The sequence below is a fragment of the Pundamilia nyererei genome, unplaced genomic scaffold (assembly GCF_000239375.1).
Source record: "Pundamilia nyererei isolate P.nyererei 1_Seehausen unplaced genomic scaffold, PunNye1.0 scaffold00187, whole genome shotgun sequence".
In the NCBI taxonomy this organism is placed as follows: Eukaryota; Metazoa; Chordata; class Actinopteri; order Cichliformes; family Cichlidae; genus Pundamilia; species Pundamilia nyererei.
In genome coordinates this window covers 262846-282701 of record NW_005187588.1, presented here as the reverse complement: position 1 = coordinate 282701, position 19856 = coordinate 262846, and the positions used below count along the sequence as shown (strand labels likewise).

Here is a 19856-nt window from a genome sequence, read left to right as displayed (position 1 = left end):
ATATGACCAATGACGCACGAGTGGCACAGTAATTAATGCCATCAATTCACTTGACAGTAGATGCACAGAATGAGTAGGGGGGGGAGAAATGGAGGAACAGAGGAAATTATTAAGACAATCTGGAAGAAAAGAGGAGAAGAAGAATAGAGGGGAAAAAGCATGAAAGACAATTAGAGTATAAGGAATGACAAAAGGAGGCGAATGAGGAGAATAACAATATATTTTAACCATCAAAGCCTTTTTCATGCAGTAGTAATGAAGTGGGTGTAACTGTCTTTGTGTGTCTGCGCGTGTGTATGATTGAGAGGTGTTATATCGCTAACAGCTGAATTGTTTGAATTTGCAGCTTCAGAAGAGAGAAAGGTCCTGCAGGTTTTTCGCACAGGTATTTCCGTTTCCCGGTATGGTTGATTACTTTGCCACACCACAGTCCCACGTGTTTTTCTTTTCTTTTTAACGCTCAGCATGTAATCTAGCAAGCAAGCTTTTGTGTTTGCGTGTGTACATGTGATCACACATTACAATGCTGCAGCGTAGAATTCGAATTCTACACTGCAGCATTTGTCCAGTGGTTTGCAACCCAACCCTTTGAAGAGGGCGGTCATTTTAACAGGGGGGACTACCCACTTGTGTCTCCCGGTAAAGTTTTAGTCTCCTCAAAGGGTTTGCTGACATTCTTTTGTTTTCAGCTTTAATTTTTTTTTCTTGCAGTCAGAATCGATAGTACTGATAAGAGGCCATGATCAATATCAATAATAGCTCATCTATTTCGCAGTTCTGTCTGCAGAATTGTAAACAGGCCCGCCTGAAACCAAATGACTCGCTATCCATCTCCATTCAATGAAATGCCCTCTGTGTTGGTGCATCAGAAAGAAAGAACTGAGTATGATGGATATGCTGTTGCATATTTGTTGATCACGGCCTCGCTGCCTTAGAAATAATAGAGGCTTTATGTTTGTGGCTCAGTATTCATTTCATGTTTTCATTGCTGGTCTGCTTGTATTGATGTTTGTATGTGTTGACGCCATGGGCCGACACCGCTAACAAAACAATCTACCATCATTTAGGCATGTTTCTGGTCAGCTAAAGTCACTTTTCAGAACATCAAAAGGACCCCACCTTCCTCATCAATGAGCTGTAGACTAGATAGACTGCAGTCTCGTTTTCTCTGTCGGCACCCCTGACAAACACACACACACACACACTAGTGATGGGGTAGCTCTTTTTCTCCTGATGCAGGCTTTTTTCCCACTCTCCCCCTGAAAAGTCTTAACGTCAGCACCAGTCAGCAATGTCACATCACAGAACATGGTTTAGGACTATATGCAAGCTGACACACACAACTCACACACGCACGCACACGCAATATATAAATATATTTTCAACAATGATCTTGTGCTGTCACATCACAACCGTCAGACTTTTTGATGTGTCTCCTTAATCCAATGCAAGTGCCATGTTTCAGAGAGCGGCACCATTTAGACAACTTGTTACAGGTTAAAATCAAAACCACCACACACTTTGGGTTCTGCAGGGGGCTGGGAGTGATCGATTATATAATTAGCCTTAGTAATGTGAAACAAAATTATACCAACAGTCCCTTACTCTGCCAGATAGAAATGCGCGTGATTAGGGATGTGGTGTGGTGCTGCCCTCTTCTCGTTAATTATCTACAGCACTAATTGCCAAGTGAGGAGAGTGGGCAGGAGGTTTGGGTTCTTAATAGAGACAAAAAATAATTGAATTCTCTCTCTCCTTTTCTTTCTCTCTCTGTCGCTCTCTCTCCTCTGCTCTCACTCTCACACTCCATCTCTCCTCCTCTCTCACTTCGTTTGGGGAACTGGGGACTCGTTTCATGTATACTAAATTGGCAATTTATTCATGATGAAGTTGGTGGTGTGGAGAGGCTTTGATGCTTTAGGGTGGATTGATGGAGGGGGGTAGAGTCTGTAAGGTAGAAGGGAAATGAGAAACAGGGAAGGAGGGACCAGAAATTAAACAGAAAAAGAGAAGAGAGTTACAGAAACAGCAATGTGAGGAAAAGAGAAAAAAAACAAACCCCAAACAATGAAGGGGGCAGTGAGAAGACAGCGATGCTCAATGACAATGTCTAATTTGCCCTCCATTTATGGATGGCAGGTCAGAACATGGCATGCTGTGAATTTAAAGCCTGATTTAGCTGCAAACTCATCCTGTCAGGGAAGACAAACTCAAACAACAACTGACAGATAAGCCTGCTTCTCTGATGAAAACATTTTCAAAACATGCACCTTCTCAGAGCTCATCCAAGCGAGTAAAAGGGGGGAAAAAAAAATTCCATTCTTTTCTCTAGTCTCACATCTTTCCGTGCTTCATGACGTCCTAACTCTTTCAGGTTACATGTTACCGTGCATGAGTGTGCACATACTGTACATCCACGTGCACGCGCTCGAGCGTGTGCTCGTGATCCCCTTGTGTAGCTCGGAGTAGGAGACCAACCCAGCTCTAGTCTGTCTTGCTGCTGCTGTTTACGCTGGATTACCCCAACGCTTCAAAGCATTTCGCTTCTGCCCCATTTACTGGTGTGTGCATGTGAGTACGTGCATGCGTGCTGTGTATATGTGTGCACGCATGCACTCGCCTACCCTGCAAATACGTGGCCTCACACACGCACACATTCACTCATACACACACAAACGAATGACACTCTTATCTGTCTCTGCAGAGTCTCTCCCCTCTTTGAAGACCCCTAAAAAAACCTGTCTCTATTTTAGCCCTCAAGTCCTTATACTTGTGCGGATAGAAATGTCACCAGAGCTTACAGGCGCGCACACGCACGCACACGCGCGCACCCAAGCATATATTCCATCTCTGACTTTCTGATGCTGAGATGTCTGGACCTCAAGGAAATCATACCCCTTCTTCTCCTTACCTATCTTTCTCCTCTTCAGATATAATCTCGGTGCCAGCGAATTAAATTAAATTTCATTGAAAAAAAATTTATATGAAATTGAAAATGCACGATAATCAAAAGTTCAATAAAAAGCAATGGAAAGTTTAATGAGAGTAGAAAAATGGGGTTATCTGAAACACATCAAAGTGAGCGGTTGGGAGAAGCACCAGTCGCGTGAATGAATGAAAAGCTGCGCCATTGCATTCATATCTGCCATGTCTACAGGACATCCTCTCCACTGAGCATCTCTCTTTGCCTGTTCGGCTACTGTACAGCAAGTGGAGCAGAATGATGCACTACAAGTCTTCTCTTAGCTACTTGTGCACACACTCAACTGAACACACAGCCATGAGAACACATACGTTACATGCAGCATGTATCTCAGTCCCTTTTAATATGTTTCTACACCATATATTTATGAGATATGCACATACACGTTCCCACACTCGATGCGACAATAAGGCAGCTGAAGAAGTTAAAAATCCTTTTCTCATAAAGCACAGATCACATAAAATTCTGATTGTAAACAAACTTCATTGCATGGTTTTGCTGCCGGGGCAGCACAGCAGTGTGGTGGTTAGCACTGTCACCTCACAGCAAGAATGTAATGGGTTTAAATCCAAGCTGGGGCCTTTCTGTGGGGACGGTATGTTTTCACCTGTGCCTCCATGGGTTCTCTCCAGCTATTCTGGCTTTCGTCCACAGTCCAATGATATCCTAAGGTTAATCTGTGATTCTAAATCGGTGTGAATGTGTGAATGTGAGTGTGACTGACTCCTCTGTGCTCGCCCTGCCTGTTCCGGGTGTACCCCGCCTCTTACCCAACAACAGATGCGATAGAAAATAATACAAATAGGCAAAAGTAAATAGCAAAGTATAAAATCAATCACAGAAATAAGTAACAAAGTTATTAACCTTCTAGGACCTGGCATCCACATATGTGAACATCACATTTTGGATTGTCTAGACCAAAATACTACATTTTGCTCTGCAAGGGCCTGATGTCCACTTACGAGGACATTATGAGAAACAAAATTTAAAACGAATGTCCTCATATGTGGATCTCATTTTTCTCAGAGACAAAATCAGGTTAAAAAAAAAAAAAATCTGGTAATTCTTTGTTTTTACATTCATCAGGTCCCAATCAGCCCAAATAGCAAAGAGAATTTGAAAATGCATGCCATGAAAGAGTTCGGGTCTCAGGAGGTTAAATAAGAAAATGGATGGATTGATGCATGAAATTTCAAATATCGTTTCTGTGGATATGCTAAGGTAGTTTGTTGCAGATCATGGCAGTATCCCTAAAAAGAAGTCAGATGGAGCAGGAAGAATGCACTCGGGAAAGAAAACTTCCTGCTTTAGCTATGACCACAATGCTTAGTGTAAAGATAGAAGTGCTTCTGATTTTTGTTTGCACAATGCACATGCATTTTTAACATTTTTGTCACTGCTGTTTTAGATATGCTCTCCAAAAAGGAAGAGTCGAATCACTGAGAGATGTTTGAAGGGTCTATCTGTCGATATTTGCAAGTATCCAACAATTTTAAGATTAATCATTTAATTAACAAACTAATAACATTTTAAAATGTTAGAAAAGTGTACAAGTGTGAAAAACTGAAAAGCTGAAACCAAAGAATGTTTTGCTTCAAAAAATGGCTCGAATGATTCATTGATTATTGAACTACTTGCTGACAACGAGTTAATCTTCTCGGTATTAGCTTGATTATAATCAGCATCATAATCATTTAGTTGACTGCTGGTGTTTTTCCCCATCTGGTTGGTACCAGATTTTAATACTTTAATGTCTTAAATGTGGATTTCATAACTAATGGGAATTAATGGGCAAAATAACTAAGAAATTTCTCTTTGAAAGGAACTGAAGCTTGTAGTTTCTTGTCAAAGTATCAATGAGTGGATATAGAAATACATTTGCTGGTTTACACAGATGACGTGCACAATGTGAATCAAACGATTTGTAAGACAGCGTGACAATGGTTGAGTCTAAAAAATGTATTTAGTTTTTGTTATATATAGGTTCAATTTTTATTTGATGTCACCAATTTAGCATTGTTAAATCGCTTGTTCTTAACACTGTAAACATTTGGGAAATGACAAAAGCAGTACCTGCTTTGAAAATAAAACGTTTGCCTGTCTTGCTTGATAAATTATTTCTGCTACCTCACGATTCAGATCCTCCTTTGTTGTATTTTTCAAGTTTTTGTTTTGCTGAATTGGCCTTCCCTTAAAAAAAAAAAAAGTCTTAATACATCCTGTCTTATTCTCTACGGCACTTTTTTTTTTTGCCTAATCGTGTTACTCATAAACCTGATCATCTGCAAGATGTTTCACATTTCCTGTCTTCTTTTGCTCTCGTCCATTTTTTTTACTAGTTGTTGACATTCAAAATGAGTATTTATTTTTTTAAAAAGAACATCATGAAACGTTTTCAGCTCCAATATTTAACATGCTCTCTTTGTGTTACTTTAAATTAAATACAGATTTGAAGTGATCTGCAAATTATTACATTCTGTTTTTATTTGCGTTTTACACAGTGAACCAACTTTTTTTTTTCTTTTGGATACTGGTTTGTATGTTTTGCGTGTGTGCTGCATATCCTCTCCTGCTTATTCTGGTTGTTTGCCGAAGCAGTGGATTAATTAGTTCTTGTTTACATGTAGCCCTCCCAAACTCATTCAATATGCATCCCAGCTAATTAACTGCTAGTGCTAAAAGAGGACATAATATTATCATATTAGTTTGTTGGCTAAGCACCAGTTTTTCTTGCGTGAGATATACTGTAACTACACGTGAATAAAGAAACAACAGGTAGGATTAGTTTTAATTCAAAAAGGCAAGTGTTTTGTAGCGCATGCCATCAACACTCGCATGAGTCATCATCTCCACTGTTTCTTTAGGCTTTACTTATCCACCGCGCACACAAAACACATCGTTTACTGCTTCTGTCTCCTCTCCTCCTTCCTGCTCCCTCACTTCTCCTTAACCCTGAGTGAAAGGGACAAAAAGGAAGTCAAACGCTGGATGTGTGAATGCCAATAAACTGATGTCTTTCACTCTTCCTCCCTGCCCTTGCAATTCCCCGCTGAAGTCCCCCTTAGCTTGTATAATCGCACCTGTGTTACTTTTCCCACTTTGCCATCCACGCTTCTCAAGAGAGAGGAGCATTGAAAGAGTGAAGGCAGAGCGAGGGGTTTCTTTGCAGAAAGGCTGGTTTACAGAGCGAGCGAAAGAGAAAATAAAGAGACAGACCGGAGTGTGAGGTGTGTGTGTTTGATAGTACCCGTAGTCGCTTTTCCACCTCTCTTGTTCCCAGTGGAGGCCTGTCACCATGGACTCACTGGACTGTTTTATCACTCTCACATGGCCCTCCCCTTCCTATCCACCTCTGCTCCAGCTCTCTTTTCTCTTTTGTTTCTTTATCTCTCCCAGAGTCTTCTAAGATGTGTGTGCGTGTCTGCGCTGTATGTGTGGCGTTCATGTCTGAAAATAAGGAGGTGAACTCTTAAAAGCATAATAAAAAAAAAGTATGAGCTGGAGACAAAATAAGCATTGTTTTATGGGGAACATTTCATCTATGTGAGCCAACACTTTTCCGTTTAATTTGGTCATATTTTTGGATTCAAACCCGTTCTGCACAGCTGGATATGACCCAGCAGGCATTATCTGATAAAACTCTAATTTCTTCTCAGACCCTCAAGCACAAGTTTTCAAACTTGAAGATAAGACTTTGGGTGAAAAAAAGAAAATGCAGAAAGGGAGAAAGAAACTGAACCCGGTTTGGGGGTGTCGACACATGGTGATTGCAATCAGCTAATTAGCTTAGCTTGATTTTCATAACATCTGTGATGGCTTTTCTATCACAGCATCCTCACACAAAGAGAAGAAAAGGGTGTAATAAACATTAAAAAGTGTAGAGTTCAACTTTGAAGATGTACTTTAGATTTAATAACTGTTTTTGTCTTTGTTGTGTCTGCATGGGAATGCCACATTTGCATTGCTAACAGTTTTTTGGTCTTGATTATCATGATTTATTAACATGATAAATGAAAATCAACTGCATTCTCGCTGATGCATTCAGCTGACTTCAGTAGTTGGCGTGTAGCAGTGTTATTTGCACTACGAGTGGATTTGCATTCCTTTAATAAATAAGTGGTAAATATGTTCGTTTCCTCTTTGTGACCTCTGTGTCTCTGCTGCTGCCCCAGGCCATGGTGGAGACCGTGAATAATTTGTTGCATCCACGAGCTGAGAAAGCGTGGCGAGAACTGCCCACCAGTGAGCAGCTTCATTCGGCTACCCTGCTCCTCGACACCGTGGAGACCGGGGCTTTTATGTTGGCTGACAACCTCCTGAAGACTGACACTGTGCAGGAGACTAATGACTACATCCGTGAGTACATTGTTAGGATCCTTCCTGTCCTCTAAACTCAGTTGGACCTTGTGAGCGCTGACGATTGAGATAGCCTGTAGTCAGACCTCCAACTCTTACAGTGGGTCATAAGAGTTGAGGGAGCCAGTCAAGTCTTAGGTTTTGGTGCTTGGACAAGGTCAAAGCAGGATTTGACTGGAACAAAAGTATTTGGTCATCGTCTTTACCTAAATACAAAGTATTTAGAAGAAATAACTTTTTTTTTTTTTTTTTTAGAAAGAAATTGTTAGATTTCACTGTTTTTTCTTTTTTTTGTTTTTTCCTCTTGCAGAACTTATAATAACATGAAAGAGCTCAGTCTGCTGAAGATCTAAGAACATGATGTAATATCATAGTAAGAGGCAACATTGACAGCAGGCATTATCAAACCCAATGTCTGAGATCTATGTTTCATAATACAGATTAGAGGCAAAGCTTAGTATCTAGCTTCACATTATGTCAAAAGATGGCATCTTCCTTCACTTAATGAACGTATACTGTTCAGCTATGACATAAAAACCACATCCTTGTTTGCTCTTATACTGCCAAAACAGTTCGGCCCCTTCGGGGCACGGATACAGCTGGGATCTGCTGGGATGTTCGCAGCAGATCCGTTGGGCCCTGCGGATTGCTGTGATGCTGTTGCATTGTGATTTGGGACGTTTGACAATGACTGCGGCTCTGTTGCTGAGCAGTTTTTGTGATTTGTTGTGTTGCACTGTCCTTCTGTGTATCATGGAGTATCATGGCCACTGCAGAACATTTCCTTTGTAACAGTAGTTGTACGTATGAAAATAAAAAATCATAAAATCTAATTATCAGGGCCCAAGGTTCTTAGAGCAAAAATGCCTTGCTAATACCAGAGGAGAATAGCCAGAGTAGTATTTTAACAAGGTGGCAGATTATTCACTTCACCTGTCTGTTTGCAGCCAGGTTTTGATGTTTTGGCTGACTGATGTTAACAAAATGTGTGTTATTTCTTAGAGTTTTGAGACAAAAGATTGCATGAATACTTGAACAAGTTAATGTTGATGTGAATTAATACAGTCAAAGGAAAAAAATATTAATCTAATAACATTAGGTTTCTATTCTGTAAATGTCCGATCACAGAAAACAAACAAAAACCCGTTATTAAAAAAACATGGCAGGCTTTACAGTCAATAAATGTGCTAAACATAAACATATCACATAGTATATGAACTCTGAAGTACTGCTTTCTGCAGTGATAAAAAGGGTAAACAACAGTGCACACTTTCTTTTTCTAGGATAGTAGCCATTATGCTAAAAAAGTGCTTAAACAACACTGAATTTTGTGTCAGAATTTTGGGACACTGAGTGTTGAGGGACTCCTTGAAGACTCAAAATGGTATCACTGATATGTGACTATGTGACTGGACTAAGCATAACAACCTGTTACACTGATCCCACTGTTATAGTGCTTAATCCTCTTAATACTGTAAGTAGACTGTGTACACATATATTATTAATTCCAGCAAAGCAATTACAATTCTGTGCACAAAAGGGCATTACAATCTTATACCTGTTGGGCTGCTAAAGCTCCTAGTATGCATTTCCTTTGCAAGAGATTAAATATATTTTTGAATGTCTAAATATTTTGATACAGAGCATCATGTACAACAGAATGCATGCAGCTTTGCATGCTAGCTTTAGGTCATGGTGAAGACATCAACGTGAAAATCTCATTGAAAAATATTGACTTCAATGCAGAGATGAATTGGTTTCCATATATTTTTCTTTGCTGAACTTGCAGACAGAATTGACAAAAACAGAACACAGATAGTTATTATTATAGCATTGTGTCCATCACTTTCCCCCTTTCTCTTCTCTTTTTCTCTCATATTCTTTTCTCTTATCTCATTATCAAACCTTGGAATAAGCGCGTTTTAATGGAGAGTAAAAAATTTATTTGATTTTCATTTCTTTACATGGAGTATGTATTTAGAGGCATCGTTTCATCTTTGCTCAAATCAGCGAGTTGCAATCTGTTATGTTTCCCTTGGTTATCCTCTTGTTTACACTCCCCCGCCCCTCCACCCAATTTCATTTTTTTTTAACATTTCCTCCGCACCATTCCCCCATTACCAACATTCACCAAGTCTGTATGTTACTCAGTCAGAGATAAAAAGCCATGGAGGAGGAAGAAATAAAGATGATAACGAAATAAGAAGGAAGACTGGATGAGCGCGTGCTTGAGGGCGGCGGCGGTGGTGGAATGTCAAATGATGCTCTGAGGGGTCTTTTTGCTCACTTTCACATCAGTAGGCAATGAAATTACAGCTATTTCAGTCACAGATAATGATGATAAAATCACTGCATTTCCAATCAAAGACCGTTAAGATTCCTCAAAGTCACTCCTCACAACACGACTTTATGTTCTCGCTTAAGTTTAAGTACAACAGTCCATTTCAACAACTGACATCCTACACAGTTTCACCTTGCATAATTTCAAACTTGCATCTCCTCCAGTGTTTCCTTTCTCTCCTGATCACACTAAATAAATGCGATTACGTAAACAGTCGTGGAGATGTAGGCTACTGCCTCTCCGAGGAACTTAAAAAACAGGAAGTGATCTTTTTCCTGCAAAATTTCTGCTTTTTTTGTGTTGTTAATCTTCCCTCGCAGCTAATCCAGTGGGCAGATCCACCATGATTATCTCTCCCCTTTATTCATAACCAGCCTGTCATTTCTCTCGTTCTCTCCCTTCATCCTCACTGCTCTCTCTGAGTCTTTTCTCCTCCGCTCTCTCCCGTGCACTTTTTAAGCTCCCTCCTCCTTTTTTTTTCTTTTCTCAAGTCTTTGAGATGAGAGTGAGTGACAAGAATAAATTATTTGACGCATTTTAAAGGAGCCACAGCAGCTACTGTAAGTGATATTATTGTGTTAGATTGTGTGCGTGCGACTATGAGCCACAGTATTGAGCAGATGAATAAATAGTGTTATTATTAGAACCAAAACAGTGATTTGAAAGGATAACGCAGCGGTAACAGCGTGCGCGTGTGATAACGATAATGAACAAGTGTGTTTCTTAGGAGGAGGATTGTCTTGACAAGGATGCTTTAATTAGATTAGACTCAGCGTGTTTTGATACCCCGCTGATGTGTGTGGGTGTGGATGCGTGTGTACATGTGTATGCATGCGTGTGGGTGGGTCGACGTAGCTCATGTGGAAGTGGTGGTGGGGGTGGGGGGTGTCTCAGCCAATGTTCCTCTTTCTTTATGCATACCCACGTCTATGCTCATGTCCATCTTCCTCACTCATCCTCCATTTGCTCGTTTCTATACGTTAGTATCTCTTGCCTGTAAAGCCTTATCTATCATATGCCTGAGAGAGAACATAGTCTTCTTTCTATCTCTACTCCAGTCCTCTCCTTTAAGTGTATCTGCTTATCTCATCCATTCGGCTCCTCTGATTACCCTCTTTTTTACCTCTCTAAACCACTCCTCCACGACCTCTTCGTCTGTCTGCCTTTTCCACCTTTTATCCCACCCTGCCTCCCATTTTTACCTTCATCTCCATCAGAGATGTCCTTGTGTTGTTTATTTGATCAGAGAGGTAGGACTTTTTTTTTTTTCTTTTACCATGAAAGCATCAGTCTAAATCACCAATTTGCTCAGAAACACAAGATAGCAACACACCAAAGGTATAATTAGTTCTTAATTAGAAACTTTATCTAATACATTACACAGCTGTAATCAGGAATGTGCTAACGAACCTGGACGCTGAAATAATTCCTACAATACAGAGGAGGCTGGATAATCTACCTCAAAGTGCTGAAGCAGTTGCCTGGAGACATTGTTACCTATTTTAGCAGGGGAACAAATGTACATTATTTCACTTTGATATGTTTAGGAGAAGCTTGAAACTGTTTCGGGACTCATGCCAGTGCTGTGCTGTGAAGCACTTAGTGAGAAAACATGGTTATTACAAGAGTCTGCAAAACAAATCTGATGTAATGCGCTATGCTATAACTTACCATTAGGGCGTGCGTGTTTTGTGTGCATGTGTGCTTGTGTGTACGTATTTCAGTGCTGGAAGTAGCCAGGCTGAGCACGGATGGGAACCTCGCAGACCTGACATTCCCTCAGTCGGAACAACACGGAAACTCCATCCAGCTGTCAGCCAGCACTCTGAAACAGCATGGCAGAAATGGTAGCAGAGAAATCGCATGTTTCCCTCCTTGCACTTACTCTCACTGTGATCTCTGTCTCTCTGTGCCTCTCAATCTTCTTTTCTCACCCACTTGAAGTGTCAAATTTCTGTCATCATTGCTTTACAACAATTATCGAGTGCACTATTCGTGTCCCTTTCGTACAGGTGAGATCAGGATGGTGTTTGTCATGTACAAGAACTTGGGCTCCTACCTCTCCACGGAGAACGCCAGCGTCAGACTGAGCAGCGATGCCATCTATCCTAATTACTCTGTTATCGTCAACTCCCCGGTCATCACCGCATCCATTAACAAGGAGAGCAATAAGGTTTACCTGTCAGAGCCTGTGGTCTTCACTGTCAAACATCTACAGGTGAGTAAAAAAAAAAGATTTCACAAAAGACCAAAAGCAGCTAGAAATTGAAGGTTTGCAGCCAGAAGTTTAAAATCTTAATTCCTCTGTTCCATAGAAATCCACTGTTGTGCCAAAAAGTGTTGCTTTATAGGAAGCAATATGAAAAATGTAGTTTACGCCATCAAAGTTTCGCATGTATAGTGTTCTGGTGCTGTAAATTTTGACTGACCACAGCTGGAAACACTTACCGGAAAATTGACTACTTACTCCGATTTGAGTAATGTTTGCTTCAACCTACAGACTTAAGCAATTAAAAAAAAAAGAAAAGATTTATTTCCAGTCAATTCTACTTTATTCATGTAATGCCAAATCATACGTCATTTAAAGGTCATTTTAAGGTCGAGACTGACAATATTTGCAGAGAGACCCTGCAGTTCTCCAATATGGGAGGAAAAAAAGAAATATTTTTAGCAGGAAGAAACCTGCGACAGAACCAGACTTAGGGTGGGCGGCTGTCTGCCTTTATCAGTTGGGGTAAGAGGAAAGTGAAGAGTGAAAAGATGAGCAATGAGGAACAACAACCACTCAGCAAGTAGGTGAGGTCAACAACATACTTGCTGAAAGGTACAGGTAACAAGAGTATAAAATGGATAAGTGCAGGTTAGGCTTTAAAAGAGGAATCAAAAATATTCCCTGGATGCTTTATCAGGACCACTTGTCTAGCTGCTCATTAACGCAAATATCTAATGAGCCGGTTACATGGTTTGATCAAGCCGGTCTGCTGCGGTTCAAACTGAACATCAGAATGGAGCAGAAGAAAAGTGACTTAGACGTTGAACGTGGCACGGCTGTTGGTGCCAGGCGGGCTTCTGAGAATTTCAGAAACTGCTGATCTACTGGGATTTCTCCACATAGCCATCGCTAGAGTTCACAGACAAAGGTCCAAAAAGGAGAAAATATCCAGTAAGCAGCAATTCTCTGGGTGAAAATGTCCTGCTGCTACAGCAACAGAAGAACACCACACCTGTCAGCTGAGAACACAAAAACACAGGCTCAGGCAAAATTGGATAAGAGAACACTGTGAAAATATTGCCAAATGTCAATTTCTGCCAGTACATTTAGATAGTATGGGTTGGTGTAAGCAACATAAAATGCATCCTGCCTTGTATCAGCGGTTCAGGCTAGCGGTGATGTAATTGTGTGGGGGATCATTTCTTGCACACTTTAGCCCCCCTTAGCTCCAGTTGAGCATCATTTTAAATGCCACAGCCTAACTGAGTATTGTTGCTGACTACATCCATCCCTTCATGACCACAGTGTACTCATCTTCTGATCACTGCTTCCAGCAGGATAACACGCTTTGTTACAAAACTCAAATCACCTCAAACTAATTTCTTGAACACGACAATCCACAATCACCAGATTTTACTCCAGCGCCTTTCAGAGCTTTGAATAATGGATGTGCAGATGACAAATCCGCAGCGACTGGATGATGCTGTGATGTCAGCATGGACCAAAATCTCAGAGTAATGTACCAGCTCCTCGTTGAATCTGTAGACAAAACAAAGAGTTATGGCAGTTATGAAGCCAAAAAGAGATCTAGTTCGGTACTTTAGTTTAGTTTAGTGCATAATTCCACAGAAAGTGAGGGAAGTCTAAAAAGAACTGAAGAAAACTTGTTGTTTTCAGACTTCCGTATTAAATCATTGCATATTGCATGTTCCTGGGTCTGTGACTCAGGGTTAGCTGATCCAGCCCTGACTATATGACTAAAATAGTTTGAATAAAGGCTGGTTTTTTATTAACCTCTAGTTCACCTCTGCAGTATGCATTTGGGTCCAAACTTTCTGCATTTAATGACAGTATATAGTAGCAGTAATAGTAGTAGTAACCAGAGCAAAAGACATACGGCATGAAACTGGGGCCTGATTCAGACAAAAACATGATGTATAGAAACCCTGGAAAGGCTCAAATATTAAAACGTTGTTTCTGTGTCATTGCGGGATGATGTTCAAACATCGAAATGTCTTGCAGCCATTTTTGATCACTTGTGTACTAACTTGGCTCGACTCGCGTTGACTTGCCCCAAATGACCAAATCATAACATTAGCAATTACTGCAGACTGAATTCCACATAACTTTATAAGAATTTCATAAGTATGAATTAGGGTGGTCAGTAACACGGTTTTATTTTGTGTTTCGCATCCAAAAAGCAAATACTTATCCAGTTGGTGATCCAGCTAGTTGGCAGTAAAAAACAAAAATCCTCACTGTTTCTCTTGCTCTTTTTGAGAGTAGCTTTACCAACCCAACGCACACAGCTTCATCAGTTTACACAACACAAACAGCTCCTACACTCCAGAATCTCACACAACAAGCATGGACGCAGCTCTGTCACCTCCTCTCATGCCTCTATGTTTATTTGTTGCTGCAATCTCACATTCTGTCCCTTCTGTTTGTTGTTTTGTTGCTGTGTGTATTTGACTCTGTCTCTGTGTTTCTTCCTCTACATCCTTTTTCCACCAATTCCTCCCACCAGTTTCTCACTTTTTTTGGCTCACCGACCACTCCATGCTTTCTGCCTCCCACCTACCCATGACCGAGTATCTATTCTGCGTCCCCGTGTTCTCCCAACCCTCCTGCTTTTTTGTCTCTCAGTTCCTTCCTGTCTGTCTGGGTTTCTCTCAATCACACTCTGCCTCTCTTTCTCTCTCTCTCATCTTCCAGCATTCAGAAAAGAATTTCAATCCCAACTGTTCATTCTGGAGCTACTCCAAGCGCACCATGACGGGATTCTGGTCTACGCAGGACTGTCGTCTGCTGGCCACCAATCGTACACACACCAGCTGCTCCTGCACCCACCTTACCAGCTTTGCAGTGCTCATGGCCCACGTGGAGGTCAAGGTAGGCATTTTTCTCTGCTTGTGCATGCCAGAAGGGGGTGGGCAATATCTATGGGTCAGTTATTTATTATTTGATTAGCAGTGGTTGGTCAACATATTCTGAAAATAGAAGGAGAGGAAGAAAAGAAGAGAGACAGACCACAACATCTGAAAAGTAAATTATGAATCTTTGGAGTCTGAATAACCACGTTGGCAGGGAAAATCTTTACAATTGATTTGTCAAGCTGCATGATGACATTGATTTGAGGGGGAAAATGTACTTCAAACATCTCAGAGTTCTGGATTACTAAAGCAGATACAAAAATAAGCTTCAGGTCTTATTTTCATTCTAAAAGTGATGCTTGACTGATCAGACAGTGAAAACATGTTTTTGTTTTCAGATTTTGGTTTTGTTTTGGGTTTTTTTAGATATCCATGAGCCTTAGTGGGTGGTTAATAAAAGCATTATTCTCCCGCCATGTGTGGGATAAGTACTTTTTGTCTCTCTCTCTCTTTTGTTATGTTAAGACCAAGTTTCTTTACACAAATCAGCCCTTGTAACTCTGGATATTGCGCGACACCTATTCCCTCCCCGTGGGCTAGGATGTGTGTTACTTCCAAAGGGGTCATGGTCAGAGCCAGCTCGGCTGCTCTGTGTGAACGCAGTGTGAGGGTCTGAGCAGTAGATCCATCACAACAGTGCTAGGTTGAACATTGCTCTACCTGCCAGCTTGCAGGACACTGATGGATAGAGCCAGCACACCTGTGCAACACAGCGTAACGCTGTGGCCCTGAACGCTCAACGACACACAGCCAGACTCACATAAGCCAGGGGTGGGGGGGGGATTTAACTGTCTGCTCCTACAGTTTGTTTCACCTTACAACAGTATGACTCATGTATGATGTTAGCATACCAAGGCTATGCATAGCTATAGTAGCTGTAAATTACATTGTTATTATTGAATTACCAACTTAAACTTGTCTCTCTGTTTGCACATTTCACAGAAAACAGGCAGCATGCACGGCGTGCTCCTGGATGTCATCACGTGGGTGGGCATCCTGTTGTCACTGGTTTGCCTGCTTATCTGCATCTTCACCTTCTGCTTCTTCAGAGGGCTTCAGAGCGATCGCAACACCATTCACAAGAACCTCTGCATCAGCCTCTTCATCGCTGAGTCTCTGTTTCTGTATGGGATCAACAAGGCCGACCAGCCGGTGAGGGTCCAGTTCCCCTGTGTGAGCTTATGCGAGTGTGTGCAGTATACGCGGCGTATGGAAGAACATTACTTTAACCATAAATTCAGACAAGTCCACGGCACATGTTGGCATAACTATCCACTGACCAATACCACAAATCATCAGACTGTTTATTAACTTTGTGTCAGTGGTTTACCACACTTGTGCTACTACTGAATAAAACAGGAGATGTTGTACAGTAACACTGATCTTTGGAATAAATCAACGCCGTCATTTCTCATAGTGATTGTGAAACAAAACAATATTCTTACTATTCTATGTAATAGAATTTGCAAAATTAAATGTATTTATTTTTTCTTCAACATGTTAAGTAATCCCATCATCAAAATCATGTACGTACTTGTGCGTATGTAAAAAGAACCTAATTTGCCTGCTTTGCAATCCATTCATAGTCAGCCATGATTTACAATGCAAAGAGCGCCCACAAAGATCTGCCATATAATGCGTTAAACCTTATGCAGCTCATATGAGGCCGATTTGTGAATATGAGTTCAGACTGCTTTCGATTAACACCTCAGTGCGGTTGGATTTCAGCTGTGACCTCAGTCTGTATACATCAGTACCCAACAGTAGAGTTACCTTGTACAAAAGCAAGGTAAAATAAAGACCATTAAAGATGGCTATTTTGAAAAAATTACTCTTGACACTGAAAGTTCTGGTCAAGTGGTGTTATGTATTTTCTTTATTTTCCCTCCTTATCAGTAGGCAATTCGTATTTGTCAAATACCCCTGAGACTGAGTGAAGCAGAATTTATGTACGATATAAGATAGAATATATTATAATTTTAGTTATTACTAATTTTCTCATTATTATAGATGTGTTTAGTAAGATTAAACCTAAGCATTACTGACTAGTTAGCAGTTATCTGCTCTCGACCAGGCTCAGAGACAGACTAGTCCAAGTGAAACATCTAGAGCAAAGCTGGGAATTATTTTTAAACAGATTCCTGCGATCCAGGTAAACATTTATATAGAAGCTTTTCATGAAGTCACATCTTTGTGGGCAAAAGTGCTAACTTATTGAATATGCTCTATATACTATTTTAAGAATGGTTCTACTCTCCACAGGCGTAATGGTAGCTCTAGCCTAATTGGTCGCAGTGGTACGTTTGTCAAATGTAGTGTCATTTGCAACATCATTGTGTTTTTCTGCATGTGGAATAGAAATGTGCATTTTCAGAACAACAAATGCATCATTAACTGCACAAGTCCTTGTGACACTCAGAACAAATAGCCCTTCCCTCGAGAGCGTGGAGGCTTTTTAAAATCATGAGACACAATTTGCGAAGCATTTTCTTTGCGTATCACTTAAGCAACCAATCAAACTCTATCCCTGAAGGAATTCAGTGCAGTGCAGTTTTTTGGCTCAACAGTGGGGGATCCACATGGTGTGCATTCCAATCATAGCCCAAGATGTGGTCCATAATCCATATGGTCCGCATTCAGTACGCCAGTCATGGATTAGAACTTTAAACCTCACTTGGGTACAAGCGTTTTGCACACAAATCTTATGGGACAGATTCTGAGAGGAGATTCTCGCCTTTATTATCTCTGCACAAGGACACCTAAATAATAATCAACACACAGGAAAGGACGAGCTTTTTCACCACTTCTCTCTGTAAGTTAAGGCTCAAGGCTGTATCCTTTACCTCCCCCATAGTATACAAGAAGCCTCAGAACACCTTGAAGCATTTGCATCCTGCTGAGCTTTCAGTGAGAAAACCTTCTCACTGTAAATGAAGAGACAAAGCAAATTGGATGGAGAGCGCGTTTTGATCGTGGCGCTTGTGCGTTTCTCTTTGTCTGTGTGTTTGCGTGGGAGGGATCATGTTGTTTTGTTTTTGTGGGGTTTTTTTTTTTTTTGCATGTATGTGTGCTGCTGTATTTGCGTGTTGTTCTCCCGTTAATTACCGGTGACTATTCGTGACCTCCATTAACATCTTCAGCATCACTTAGCTCGAAGCCGGTTAATCCAGTAATTCCAGCAGGAAAACTAAATGACTTTGCATAAGCAGCCACTTTTTTTTTCTACCTGTGTGTGCATGCATGTGTGCGCCTTTGCCTGTGAAAGCTACACTCTGCGATCATCAGAAATGGAAATGAGTGACTCCCTCACCCCCTAAACTCATTGTCTCTCAGACATTAGGTAATTGTCTCTCGTTGCAAACTCCTCTATTATAAAAGTCTGTCTGTTAGCGCTTCCACTGAGTGATTCAGGAGTGACTCTTTAGATTAGAACATTGGCATGATTGACCAAGTTTCAGCGCTCATTCGTTTTGCACCTTTCTTTTTCTTAATCAACACTCTTTCTTTGCCATCGAATTGCCAAAATTATTAATGTCTTTTTAGGTTTGATCCCTGGCTTTTGTTTTTTTATTCACATTCTTTGCACCTCTGTGTTTTTTCTTCTCTTCTTTGGAATGAGCAGAGTCTCTCGCAGGGTTTTCATCTATCACTCTAAGACTTACATGTCTTTCGTCCGTCACTGTTCACTGGCACGTCATTTAAAATAGATTTACTCACTTTCAGTGTATAAAACGCAGGGTTAGTTCTGGTAGGTGCAAAACGTTCTAATTTGTGTTTTGTGTTTGATAATTGCAATTCTCTAGGAAGTATGTTAACAAGCACAGTGTTTATCGTATGTAAAACATTTAGTTCTGCATTGGTAAAAGCGTAAAAAAGCTGTATGTTTTCACAGCTTTTTTTGCTTTTTCAAGCTCCGAAATCTGCCAACTTTTATGTGATTTTTCATTTGTCTCTTTCAAACCAAGATGCTGAGTCATTTTTGCAGCAGTTCCACTTATTTTGTTCATCTTTGGCATTGACAAAAATCATACTGTATTTTCAACAGCGCTGGCAAGTAATTCGCCCTCCTCAACAACTCATTGTCAGCCCCCTTTGAAAGTGCTTCGCTACATCTCTTTGAAATGTGGTCAATCAGCACGGGCTGCGGCGCTAACATGTCACTTATATTTTCTCATTTATCTTCCTGGACGACTTGTAGATTGTAGACTGTGAGTGACGTGCGAGGGGGGGTCTCCAATAATATTGCTATTTTGAAGTGATTTTTTACTTTTTTTGTCATTCTGCCACCTGAAATTTCTGTCATAGTACACTATGATTGTGACTTCTATTTCACGTTGCCTTATTCTATCCCCTGCCTTGCCTGTTCAAGCAGTGGCTGTCCAATATTTAATCACTTACGTTTTCTTCCTTAACTGAATATGATACATTATTGCTTTCTAAATCTGACTCATACCCTTACTGCCTGTACTGTTTGCATTTTTATTTTTCTGCCTCATCAGTGCAAGTGTCCAGCACAATAAATATTTCCTGAGTTTAATGTTACTGTATTTTTAAACCCTCTCAATCCTTTATTTGCCTCACCAGATTGTCTGCGCAGTCTTTGCGGCCCTGCTCCATTTCTTCTTCTTGGCAGCGTTCACCTGGATGTTCCTGGAAGGGGTACAGCTCTACATCATGCTGGTAGAGGTGTTTGAGAGCGAACACTCCAGGACTAAGTACTTCTACCTGGCAGGATATGGAGTACCTGCTGTCATAGTGGCCATCTCCGCTGCTGTGGACTATAGGAGCTACGGCACCGACCGAGTGTAAGGATGCTGCTGAAGAATGCGTGAAGGAAGGATGGATGACGGGGCAAGGGAGGGAAAGGGAGGGAGGCTGGAGTGCCTGCTGTCATTTTGGCTGCGTTTGCCACAGTGGACTCAACAAGCTGTGGCACTTCTGAAGAGTCAATACAGAGAGAACGAGTGGAGAGAGAGAGGCAGAGAAGGATGGAGAGTGGTAGAGAAGTACTGGGGACACGCAGGGGGAGGA

General features: G+C 41.0%; 1 protein-coding gene across 9 annotated transcripts in view; it reads left to right on the top strand.

Moving 5' to 3' along the window:
• adgrl3.1 (adhesion G protein-coupled receptor L3.1) overlaps positions 1-19856 on the top strand; it is a 119996-nt gene that overhangs the window by 78715 nt on the left and 21425 nt on the right. For 7 of the 9 annotated variants that reach the window (XM_005747019.1, XM_005747018.1, XM_005747016.1 and 4 more), the window contains exons 11-17: positions 347-385; positions 7156-7339; positions 11405-11527; positions 11693-11898; positions 14608-14784; positions 15768-15977; positions 19410-19630. In XM_005747019.1, the coding sequence (XP_005747076.1) occupies positions 347-385; positions 7156-7339; positions 11405-11527; positions 11693-11898; positions 14608-14784; positions 15768-15977; positions 19410-19630 (1160 nt within the window). The remainder of the gene's footprint in view (positions 1-346; positions 386-7155; positions 7340-11404; positions 11528-11692; positions 11899-14607; positions 14785-15767; positions 15978-19409; positions 19631-19856) is intronic. The other 2 variants (XM_013914341.1, XM_013914337.1) reach the window with 1 other exon arrangement.